This window comes from Diceros bicornis, chromosome 16 (genome assembly GCF_020826845.1).
Source record: "Diceros bicornis minor isolate mBicDic1 chromosome 16, mDicBic1.mat.cur, whole genome shotgun sequence".
Taxonomy (NCBI): Eukaryota; Metazoa; Chordata; class Mammalia; order Perissodactyla; family Rhinocerotidae; genus Diceros; species Diceros bicornis.
In genome coordinates, this window is record NC_080755.1 from 6,261,336 (window position 1) to 6,274,446 (window position 13,111).

The following is a 13,111-nucleotide window of genomic DNA, read 5'->3' on the forward strand; positions in this document are numbered from 1 at the left end:
ATAGATGGGTTTTACCAAAAATTGCAATCAAGCTAAAAGCCACTATTAGATACAATGAAATGAACACTATTCTAAGTCCTCGAGGTGATCAGAAGTGCCTATTTTAAAGGATAAGGAAAAGCAACGATGAAATGGATCATTACTTTTCTCCCTCTCTCCTCTCCTCCTTGCCCCCTGTTCTGTTAGCCAGTTGGATAACACTCCAATATTTTATGCTGATAAGAAATAGAATAAGTAGATAAGAAAAATGGATACGACTAAGAGTTTAATCTTGAAATGAATTAGGACAAAAATTTTAAAGTCAATTTCAAATCTGCAGCAGGCTTCCCCTCAAAATCTTCAAAGTTAGAAAAGACCAAAAACATTTGGTCACATTAGAATTTTCAAGTTTAACAAAGTACATGAAAGATGTTCGGACGTCTTTTCTAAGTTATACTTCATGTTATTCTGTGTAAATGCAGATTTCTTATCTCTTTGTAAAAGCCTTCGAGTTTTGTTGTAGAAAAGCCTAGCATAAATTAAACTTTGAGAAACTTATGATATAGTGATGTCACATTTTTGGCAGGTTCATCTTCACTATGGATTGTACCTTCATATTGCAAATGCTGTGGAAAGATTTTATGTTACTTTAAATTCCAGAATAGTGGTGGAACAAGGCTGGGAATGGTGTGACTTTAATCAACAAAGAGAGCATGAGTGATACATTAAAAAGATAATAGTGTTTTAATTCAGCTCACTAAGCTGTAAATTTCTGCTTGGTTTTCCATCCTTGAGAATTTGCTTTTTCTAATCATCTTTTTAGAAAAACCATTCAACCAGTGACATTTTCAAAGCCACTTTTGAGATTACAATTGTAGTTGGAAAGATTTTATGACATTCATTAGTGAAATGATGTTATTTGCACAAATAAAAATCATATCTGTCATAAAGTTCTGTCGAGGTACCATTGACCTAGGTGTGAATAATGTGTTAATTTCCATCAGGGAGACAGCAGTGTGTGGCAATTGGGCAGCAGATAGGATTTAGCTATTTTTCATCAGCACTTGGACTTTGATAAAGGGGAATAGAAAAGAGCTGCTTGACCTTTCAGTGCTTAAATTATTAAAGAGCAAATAGATTTCAGGTCTGGATGCTTGAAAATCCAATTTGTCTTGTGGAGCAAGGATGAAAAGACATTTTGGGTTTAAAATTGCTCTAGTCAACTTAGTTCTTCCTTTAATTTATCTTAAGATGAGTAGATGGTAGCCTTTAAAAAGTAATGTATCTGAAGTAGAGTGTAGAGTATAACATACTGGCTGAAACGGAGGCCCGTTAAATGATCATTTAACTCTCAAATTTTCATCTAATCCTCATAAAATTGCTGTTTGGAAAATTAATTTTTTCACCCATATTCACCTGGATAGTATTTAAATTACAAAACAAAATTTTCTTTCATTAGGCAATGTCAAATATTGTATTGTTCAAGTTAAACTTGGACAATGCCTGGCACATAGTGGGCCCTCAAAAAATATTTATTGAGTTAATAAATGAGTAAACACACAGTACAGCACACATACTAGCAAAGTTGGGAAAAGACGGTGGAAAGTGAGAGATGGAGGGGAGAGAAGGAGGGGAGACCACAGAAATGCAGCTTGATTCTCTCGGGGTTCATTATCTGCTTGTGGGTAAACCTGCAATCTGACCAGCGGTCTCATATTCCATAAACTTTTTCTTGGAATTTCCTCCTCTGTTAGCTTTTGGGTATTCAGGAAATGAATACAAAATACACTTAGTGTTAAATTTTAGTAAAGTGAGGCATATTTGTGAACACCAGTGTATTTCCTCCCTACAGCTACATATAATGTATATAAAATAGAAATTACTGCTGGGTTATATTATACTTTCAAAAATATGTACTTCATGGCCACTTCATTCTAAGTGTCATGAGATACAGAAATGACTAAATCCTAGCTCTCCTCCTCCAGGAACTTACAAGACTTTTAACAATTTGATAAAAGGACACAAATAACTGTAAAGTCTTCACAGAAAACATGTTTTTGTGAGTTTGCAGCAGAGCAAGACTACATCAAAATGGGGGAATAGCTCGTAAGCCCCTGAGAGAGAGAGAGTTCATGAGAGGGTCTCAACTTTTTTACGAGGTAGGGTTGTCTGCTGAGAATGACAGAAGATTTCAGTGTGTTGGGGAGAACAGCATTTAACTAAGGAAGTCGGGTCCAGGCCAGGGTGAAGGAATAGAGGAAAAGCTAAGTTTGTGGTAGGAGAACTCAAGATTTTGGACTTGGGAAGTCCAGACGTGGCTGTGCTAATCTTTCATCTAGTGGAGTTAGAATCAGGAGGGAGTTCCCTCCAGGTTGAGAAGTGAGTGATCACTGTCCTCGGTGCCGTTGGTGACGAGGTTCCTGTGAGGGATCAAGAGTTGCAGAGGACACCAGCCAGGTGGTGGCATCACTGTGGAGTCCAGGAGAGTGTCCTCCCTGGAATTCATTAATGCAGAATGGAGAAGGAATTGAGGTCAAAGGTATTATTACCATCTGTAGCTCCCTTGATGTGATACGTGAGAAAGAATCTCTACACGATACTTAAAATAAATTGATGATGGGAAGTAGATGGGGACTGGTGTACGTAAATTGTGTCTGCATGAGCAAGTGAAGATGCCCGTGAGACAGACATTTCACATGAATGCCTTAACCAGGACTTTTTAACAGATGGTGCTAGTACTGTCTTGTCTGATGGTTAAGAGACCACGTCTGCTACTTAATTAGCTGTGTGCCCCAGACAGAATGGGCACTTCACCTCCGAACCTCAGTTTTCTCATCAGTTATATGGGAAAATAAAACCTACATGTGCGAGGCACCTGGCCTAGCACTTACTGTATGGAATAATTTCTGCAATTTTTTTTTATCTTCATATGTATCTTCATTTTTCCACTTTGTCTATAGGTTTCCCAGAGGTTGTTTTTAAAGTCAAATTTTGAAAATCATGTCTTGGGCTGGCCCCGTGGCTTAGCGGTTAAGTGCGCACGCTCCGCTACTGGCAGCCCGTGTTCGGATCCCGGGTGCACACCGACGCACTGCTTCTCTGGCCATGCTGAGGCCGCGTCCCACATACAGCAACTAGAAGGATGTGCAGCTATGACATACAATTATCCACTGGGGCTTTGGGGGAAAAATAAGTAAATAAAATTATTAAAAAAAAAAAAAGAAAGAAAATCATGTCTTATAGCAAATAAATTAGAAAAGCTGACTTATATAAAAATTATTTTATTTAATGAAGAATCCCTTTGCACAGCAATTAATTATTCCTTTGATTTATCCATTTTGTGAGAGTAGTTCTTGTATGCTGAATAAATGTTCTGAGTAAAAAAATATAAAATGCACCTTAGAGATCCATCTAATTTTCTCATTTCATAGGGAAAAAATAAGACCCAAAGAAATTAATTTAAATCCTCAGTTGTTAGCAGAATTAGGATTAGAGCCTAGATCGATGGGCATGCCACTGTCTCCCACCCCTACAAAAGGCATTTCAAGAGAACAGTCACACTTTCTCAGTGCTGTGTGTATTTAATGGAATACTGGGTTAAACTTCTTCCTGGGTCAACTGATCATCTGTGGTTGTGCTACTGTCTTTTACTTTGACCTCAGCTCTTTACTCTTACTACTCTATGACCTGATATTCTGGTTAATATTTGCTGCATATCTAATTACTCAGAATTTAGCAGCTTAAAACAACCTTTCTATTTTGCTGTGATTTTGTGGGCCAGCAAAGGCTTTGGCTGGGCAGTTCCTGCTTGGAGTCTCCCAGGGCTGCCGTCATCTGAAGGCTCAGCTGTATGGCCCTCCAAGATGGCCCACACACATGGCTGTCAGTGATGCTAACTGTCGGCTGGCAGCTCTTAAGGACTGCTGAGCAGAGTGCCTGAACGTGGCCTCTCCAGTGTGGCAGGTTCATGGCCGTTGGACCACTTATGTGGTGGCTGGCTTCTTCTCCCAGAGCTAGCTTCTCTGGGGAACCAGGCTGAAGATGCCCAGCCTTCTCTGACCAAAGCCTTGAGTGTTACACATTGTCCCTCTGTTACATTCTGTTGGTCACATGTAGTCATTAAGGTTGGCCAACCCCATACTTGATGGGAGAAGTATCAGAGAATATGCAGAAATATAAAAATTATCTTTTTTTTTTGAGGAAGATTGGCCCTGGGCTAACATCCGTGCCCATCTCCCTCTACTTTATATGAGATAAGCGATGTGTAGGTCCGCACCTGGCATCCAAACCTGTGAACCCTGGGCTGCCGAAGCGGAGTGCATAAATTTAACCGCTGTGCCACTGGGCCAGCCCCCGCAGAAATATTTTTAAATGGCCACATCTGACTGCAGGTGTAAGAAGTCAGGGAGAAGGAGTGAGAAATCAAAGTCCACTTCACCTCTATACGTGTTCCTTGTCCTCCCTGTAGGAAGATTCCTCCTACACACTTCCTTTCATGTTGGATCCATCGTGCAGTGAGAACTCTACGAGATTCGGTGGAGCATCTTACATGACCAATAGAAAGTCTTTTATGTTAGGAAGTAAGAGTCGTAATTCTTTTTTTCATTGTTTTTAAGTTTACATCACTGCTCAGAATTCACTTTACCCTTACACTGTAAACCCGCTGGACTGCCTGTCTACTGAGCAATCATCCTGATGTTCTGCAACAATTGATCTTTGTTTACACGGAATCACAAACTGAATGGCAGCTGCGCTGCATGACTGGAACAGAATGTGCTAAGTGTACTCTCAGAGATGGTAATTTCACTGAGTGCAGATTTGGAGTTCACACGGGCAGGAGCCGGAAGAGGGCCCTCTCCAGGCCTTCCCCAGGCAGGTGGGGGTGGTAGGACCTCTCCTCTTTTCTTTTTCCTCTGCATTAATGAGTACTCCTACTGAGCAATTCTAGGATTACAGCGTTGTTCCTGGGGGTCAAGGAGCTTCTCTGATACGGTAGGAAAAAGATCCTTTCCAGAAGGACTTTCAACCTAATCTGGATTCAGTTTTTGAAGGCTGTTGTCACGATTCAGTTTTCCTCAGCATTAGAAACTTTTTTTCCCAACAAAACTGCACAAATGTTCATCATTCTAGTAAATGTATATATCTTAATAAAAAAAAAAAGTCCGTTCCTTCTTACTCCCATTCTCCTAAGGTTACTTCAAAATTCAAAGACATTGGAAGTGGGTGGGGGGGGATAGGTGGGTAGGTGCTGGGAGATCCACTTACCTCCGTGGGGACCTGTATCCTTGCAGGCTTCTTTGGAGGATGCTCATTCCTGTCTTATCTTTATGTATAATTCAGGTAGCCCTGTTCATGATTTACTCATAGAATCTGTTTGTGACTCCAAGGCCTTGGCTTTTGAAATTCCAATTCCTTTTCTCTGCTTTTCTTATGTCATCTCTTACCACTGACTGAATGTGGTGAAGGGCAAAGGAATATAAGAAAATATGGGAAGATAAATTGTATTTTGTGACTTGTTAAAACTTCACATGGGCCGGCCCCATGGCTTAGCGGTTAAGTGTGCATGCTCTGCTACCAGCGGCCCGGGTTCGGATCCGGGCGCGCACCGACGCACCGCTTCTCCGGCCATGCTGAGGCCGTGTCCCACATACAGCAACTAGAAGGATGTGCAACTATGACATACAACTATCTGCTGGGCCTTTGGGGAAAAAAAAGGAGGAGGATTGGCAATAGATGTTAGCGCAGAGCCAGTCTTCCTCAGCAAAAAAGAGGAGGATTAGCACGGATGTTAGCTCAGGGCTGATCTTCCTCACACACACAAAAAAAAAAAACAAAAAAAAACTTCACATGCATTCATACAGATGTCATTGAAGAAAATAATACATTGCCTTTTTTTTAATAAACTTACAGTTAATATAATTTCATTTATTAGGTAAACTGAATGAATTATCTACAAACTCATCTTCAGTTACATGTGAGAAAAACATTATTTTAGTGTCCTGTTCACATAAAAGGCAGAGATTGTTATATAAAAATTTTTTTAAATTATGCTGAGTTTTGTTTCCCTCAATGAATTGTATTCTTTGGGGCGAGAGAGTTCTGTGGAAGAATATTAAGCACTTTCCCTCTCTTTCATTGAGCAATTGTTGAGTGTTTGTCCATTATGTACCAAGCACTTATTATTGACTATATTCAGTGTATTTTGGATATCCTTTAGGATATCTAAATACATGGACCCATAGGATATCCAAAATAAAGATATCCTATGGGTCCATGCATTTGAAGGCAAAGGGGATCAGCTCAATTATCATAAAATACACTGATGCTACTCTTTTTTTTCTAGTGTCTACCAAATAGTTGTTGAGGAAGAACGTCCTCGAAGAACTAAAAAGACGACAGAAATCTTAAAGTGCTACCCAGTGCCAATTCACTTCCAGAATGCTTCAGTACTGAACTCGGAGTACTACTTTGCTGCAGAATTCCCAGCAAACAGCCTCCCAGCTGCTCAGCCTTTTACTGTTGGTGATAATAAGACATACAGTGGATACTGGAACACTCCTCTTCTCCCCCATAAAAGCTACAGAGTTTATTTCCAAGCTGCTAGTAGAGCCAATGGGGTAAGTTTCATAGATGGCTGCTTACTTAGGCTATTTAGAGTTATTAATGTGAACATAATCAGATTAAATAACATAGAAATAGTATAGAAATAGTAAGAAATAGAAATAGTAAGAAATAAAGTCATCTTCTGTGTATTTTTACTTGGAAGAAGTATGGTTTTTTACTCTTTTTAAAATTATTTTCATCTAGAGAAATTTATAGAAAGAAAGGAATATATTTATATTTGTTTTGGTAGGGAGAGTATATTGTCAACAATATGATGGTTTTTATTTTCGGTTTTCACTTGTTACCAAAAGTTGGCTAGTAATTCTGCTTAGCTTACTATTTTATATGAAAATAGTATAGCTACAACACATACATTCAGCCCATTTAAAATTTTGTGAGATTCACGACATCTGTCTTTTTAGCATATTTTGTCCCATTTCTTTGGTTCCACAGACTTTATGCTTCCTATAGCTGTGACTAAAGTAGGTATCCTTTTTTTTTCCTAAGAGAAAACAGCTTCAGAAAGATGAGATGGAAACAAAATAAAACTATCAAGTCGTTTCTGAATTTTTTTTCCCTTTCCTTGTTCAGACCACCCAGAACTCGGATAAGATATTCAAGTCTCCTTAGAAAGAAGGGCAGGTTTTCCAGATAACACAGTGGTTCCCTCCTTCACAGTGTCGTGGGTCTAGGAGTCATCATTCACCTGACTTTTGCCCATGAAAAGGGAGGAAATCTGGGATGCAGAGTTATTCTCCAGTAGTTTGCGTGGGAGCAAGTGAGAGTCTGGAGAAGGAGGCTGGGGGCCCCAGGCAGAGACTTTTTTTGTGTTTAGCTCCTCGCTCATTGTGTGCTCCAGAAATGCCCACCTCCACTAGCACTGGAGCCGGAAAATGTATCTGAGCGTGGTTCAAGGAGTGATCACTGTGAGATTAACGCCACACGTGGAATAATGAGGTCTTATCAGTGTTTAAATAGAACTGCAGATATTTTTATTGGTTTTAAATGAAACATAAATAGTGATTTTTTTCCTCTCTTTATTTGACACAGGAAACCAAAATAGACTGTGTCCAAGTGGCCACAAAAGGTAAGTTAAAATTGTGGGATGCCCTCCTAGTTTATATCTTTAAAATTTTCTGTGTTATTTTAAAACTTCTTGAAATGTTGACTTTATTGAAATAAGAGTGTGTGTGTGTGCATGTATGTATTAGGATCTTATGGCAGTTAACACTGACTGACTGTATTTCACGTAGATACTTTTTTAAAATAAGAAGTCATATTGCTGTGTTCCAAGCAGTTTTCAATGGTTATCTTTTTAAAAATTCTTTTAAAATAAAATTAATTTTTATATGATCTTAGTGCATGTTTGTTAAAGCATAGTACCATATGTTAGTAGTACTATATCTAGTGAATCTTCATATGCAAAGTAGTAAAATATTGTCTGCTATTTTTCAGCAATTATCTAGTTATAGTAGCTCTATAAAGTGGAGTCTACATGGGTGTCTTTTTCACTGACGATGTGTATCTCTTTGAACCCAGTAACCCAGTGATGTTAGTTTCCCAGGCCTGGTTAAATCCTGAGAAAATGTGATCAAGGATGAGATGTATAAGTGGTGAGGGCGAACCACCCTAAGCTCACCACACAGCACCTCCTAAAGGAGAAAGTGCAGTTGTGTCTGTGTTCACAAGCTGTAGTGTCATCTTGTCAACCTGGCAGTGTGGTTTCAACCATGACATGTGGAAGTATGTGAGAAAATGTTTTGAGAAATGTAAAATGCTGCATTAAAATGAGGCATTATAAATTAACACTTGTAGTCAAATACACTCTTTCAGACCATTAGAGTAACCATGAGTACAATGAGGAAGTTCTGTGTGATTTAATTTAGAAATGATGCAAGAAGCATCACTGGGTTTGTGGCACTAGATATAATCAGGTCATAGGTAGAGTCACTTGATGAGTTCTGTTGGATGAAAATATCTTCTTGTTTAACTTTCAGGCATCATAGTTTGAATATATCATGGACATGCATCTGCATTTTCAAAATCCTCATTGAATTCTTATTTCATGAAGATACATGACCTTCTTATTCAGTTAGCTTGACAAATATTTCCTGGTTTCGTATTATGTGCCAAGCATTGTGTGAGGTGCTCACCTCATTTGATTTTGTTTGTCCTCATGGGCTCATAGTTCTATTTCCAAGAATCTACTTATATTGATTCTAAAACACTCAATTCTTTATATCATGATGTACTTTATTATGTGCCTTTATTTGTAGGAATATATTAATGAAATTATAGACATTGATATGTTTTATACACTGTAATACCCTCTTAACTATTAATTATTACAGTATTCTGAGGCCCTTGAATGAGGTATTGGTGTTCTTAGATCTCCAGATCATCGCCCGTGCTCAACTTGCTTTATTGAATTCTGCTTACCCTTGAGGTCTCAAAAAGTAAATCTAGTTCCAGAGTGCCTGATTTATAATGCCTTATATTTAACATCACAGCTGAAAGTTTTAAAATCTCTTTCATACACATGTTCTCATTTATTTCTCCAACATTACTGTGAGAAAGGAGACAGGTATTGCTATTTTTATTTTTAAGATTAAGAAAATGCGTTATTTTTGGAGATGAATTGACTTAGCAAGGTCACTTTAATAATCTGTGGATTGAGGCTTGATCCCAAGCAGTCGGACTTCTACCCCACTGTTTTGCTGTATCCCGTGGCTTTTCACCCAGTGGAGCCTCTGGCCAGCTACAGTATTGCATTGTATAAGTAGCTGTCCTCCTCTTTATTGGAATTAAGTCACTGCCCCATTTGCTCTGAAAACAATGAAATATCTGCCGTCATGTTCGTTTACATAGTTAAATAATTATAGAAATAACACACTAGTAAATATGGAAATCTAACGTTTGCTGTTTTCACAATAGATTGAATGAAATGGTGATTTGGATCATTTTCTTTCATCAGCTAGATTTAATCAATATTGTAATTTGTTTTTCAATTCACCAAAGGATGATTAGGCAATCAGATGACCTGATTGACTAAATATTCCCCGCTCATATTTTCTGAGTCATTTGCAAACGTTTACACAGCAAGAAACTCTATCCAAATAACCCCTTTTGGGGAAAGGGAGAAACAAATTTTAATATTCACTACATAACATTGTCATTTCTGTTCATAAAAATCATAGTACAAGAGGAAACTTTGGAAGATATTCTCCTTCCAGGTGAAACTACACTGTTTGGTACTATTATATTTATTTCTACATGTATAGATTCAGCCACCTTCCTTTACAGCACAGTCTAATGTTTCAGCACCTTTATAATCAGATAATTTTTCCATATTCATACTAAAAAAATTCTTTTTGCAGTGCAGGAAGCCATTCCATCTTGACTACTTAGTCAAAACAGAGAAATAGGCAGGTCTAACAACTCTATTGGTACCATATAGAAAAAATGTTTGAAATTTAAGAGTTCAAACATCTTGACTGTTATCTGCCATGTATCGCTGACAGTGTGGTGCTTAATTGAATTTTCAGATACTAAACCACTTTCGTAAGCAGCATTTTGAATTTACAAAGATTTTAATGTTGTCATGAAACAACTGCTGACAAGTATCTTGATAGAGCAGGTGTGAAGGTGGATTTTTTTTTTTCACAAGAAACTAATTTGTAATTTCAAGTAAGGGTATCTCTCTTAAAGATATATTTCATACTATTTATAAATTTAATGTTGTGATTATTTTAATCATATTCCAAGGGTATATTTTGACACTAATCATCTCAAATATAAAGCCTCACAAAAAATTAGACACAGGAAGAAACCTAAGGTGTGTTATTACGTATCTCCATATGTGTGTGGGATTACCTATATCTTTATGTATCCTCCTTTAATTTATACATCCAAATTCCTCATTGGTGTATGTGACTGTATTTTGATTGTTCACTATAGGCAAACTCATCACAGAATAGTCTATCTCCTGAATTAAAAGATAAAGACACTGTACAATGAGAGAAAGTACATGATGTTTGGATGTTACTCTCCCAATTCATAGGATTCTTTTTAATCTGTACCGTGGAGTTAAATAGAATAGCTTGTAGCTATTCTTAGATTCTCTTAATTTTTATTTTTACTTTTAATCACATTCACATTTTTGTAGTTGGATTCTTTTCAAGACCACTTGGTCCAACTGTGTCTTAGCAATGAGTGGTGTATGTGTTTTCTTTAACTTTTATTTACCTTGAGGCTGCCTTATGGTAACTGGTAGGGTTGAAAATCTTTTTACACTAGTTTTAGAAGACTTTGTTGATGATCAATTCTGAACTGACAGGATACACTTAAAAATTGAAATCTGCCTTGTTAGTGAATTAGATTTCTTATATTAAATGAGATATATTCATTTTAATTGATATAGCAATCAGTTTAAACTGTATACTTTGCATCAATCTTCCATGATATAATATTTTCCATAACATGATGCCAGCTGTGTTTCTCCTTGACAGTATAGCCATTTAAGAGCATTCTTATTATACATTTATTTTAAAAATTGAGTGCCTACTCTATGTTAGGCATAGTGTAATCTATAAGACTTCCAAGTACAGATACATAAATATGTCACCTTTTAAATTTTGAGGATTTTGAGTACATCAAAGTGTTTGGGGTTTTTTTTGGTTTGTTTCTCTGTTTTTAGTGTATGGGGGTGGGGTCATAGGTGTATACTTGTTCCTTTCCTTGCTGTGATTTGGCTCACAGCAGTGTAGCTAGAAATCAAAGCAAAAACTGCAGAGAACACAGGCTCAAGTCTTTCAAAACGTCTTATAGTAGTCAGACCAGACACTTTAAACAAAAGGAAAACAAACCACTATTCTAATGTCATATTTTAAGGTGAATTTTCTGTGCAAAAATGCTTCACTGTTTTTAAAGTTTAGTATTTTATTTAACTTACATTTGTACTGGAATGGGCATATGCTTTGCTGGAAGACCTTCAGGAAACTTGGAAGGATTTCCATTGTTCTGATACAATTTCTAACTATATACCGAAATTTGGATCTTCCTTTTTTTAATCACTAATCTCTTTGAGAAGTTTCTCTAGACTGTTTTTCTGTTCACTGTTTTGTTCAAAGAAATATCATCTTTTCTAGGCCACATGGCTACAGAATGAAAAAAAGAACTGAAATAGATAAAAGACTGAAAAGAATGTCTGTTGAGATGTGAAGCTAATTAAGATTCCTTTTAATTGCTCATATTCAGTACACAGAAAAACAAATTATATAGTAAGACCAGTCATATATGCTCATCTGCTATCATTTAGCTATGGATTTAGAAATAGAAAGATAACTATGATATACATTTGTCATTCAGCATTTTATAGAGAAAATGTTTTCTTTTCTTGATCTGAAATAGTCTCCACAATGTGCGTCATGAGTACAGTAAGGCCCCTGAGAAGTTCCGAAGGAAAAGAAACCTGTTTAACTTTGCTCAACCCTATGCAGCCCAAATTTATTTGACCCTAACTCATTTTTCAAGGAAGACCAGTCAGGTAAACAGTTTGGTAAATACTGGTTCATCAACTTCCAGAAGGTCCCAGGGCACACAGCTGAAACGGCCCTTTGGAAGTCAGGCACACTGGATGCATTTTCACTCTTCCCTGCACACCTTGTACCTAAAGGAGACCCTCAATTTATCAGCACCCGATATTATCTTCAAAGCATAGGATTGGAATTCTGACTTTATTTTACCAAATTTAGCAATCTTCCCGTTTGTAATGCATTCTTATTGATATTTTAAGACAGAGGGCAGCAAATTTTTATGTAAAGGGTGGGTGGTAAATATTTTAGGCTTTGTGAACCATATGGTCTCTGTCACGCTCAGCTCTGCCAGTGCTGAGCAAGATCAGCCATCATTGGTGTATAAACAAATAACATGACTATGTTGCAGTAAAACTTTACTTGCAAAAGCAGGCTGTGGGCCGGCTGACCCCTATTTTAAGGTAATTTGTAACATAATCAAGTATTTTCCTTGCAACTAAAAATAATAGTCACAAATGAACACTTTTCAAGGAAGATCATAGAGATCATACAAAAATCCTTCCTGGTATCTGGAATGAACTTTTTCCATGGGAGTTTTGAGCCTCAGACTGCAGTTTGCCTTCCTTTTAGTTATAAATACATGGCTGCCCCACATAACTATTTCCAAGTAACTTTTTGTTCATATTGTTTACCTTTTTCTGCATTGGATAGATGCTCTGCTTTTGTATAAGACAATATAATTTTTCTCAAAAGTAGAGTAGGTCAGATTTTCCTGTCAGTAATGGAAACCCACACAGGAATTTTGGTTGAACAACAGTAGTCTATGACCAAGCAAATGTTCTATGTATAAACTTGGAATTGGTAACACCTTTGTAACAAGTCTTAGAAATAACATTTTACTGTTTACAATTTATTATATCAAATTATATACACTTTTGCATACTGTGTTATATCAAGAAAATTATCTTTGTAATACCTTGGGAGGTCTCCATTCT

General features: G+C 37.2%; 1 protein-coding gene across 3 annotated transcripts in view; it reads left to right on the top strand.

Moving 5' to 3' along the window:
- The window catches only part of PTPRM (protein tyrosine phosphatase receptor type M), a 779,193-nt gene that overhangs the window by 503,994 nt on the left and 262,088 nt on the right, over positions 1 to 13,111 (top strand). For all 3 annotated transcript variants that reach the window (XM_058556689.1, XM_058556687.1, XM_058556688.1), the window contains exons 12-13: positions 6,323 to 6,596; positions 7,633 to 7,669. In XM_058556689.1, coding sequence (XP_058412672.1) covers positions 6,323 to 6,596; positions 7,633 to 7,669 — 311 coding nt within the window. The remainder of the gene's footprint in view (positions 1 to 6,322; positions 6,597 to 7,632; positions 7,670 to 13,111) is intronic.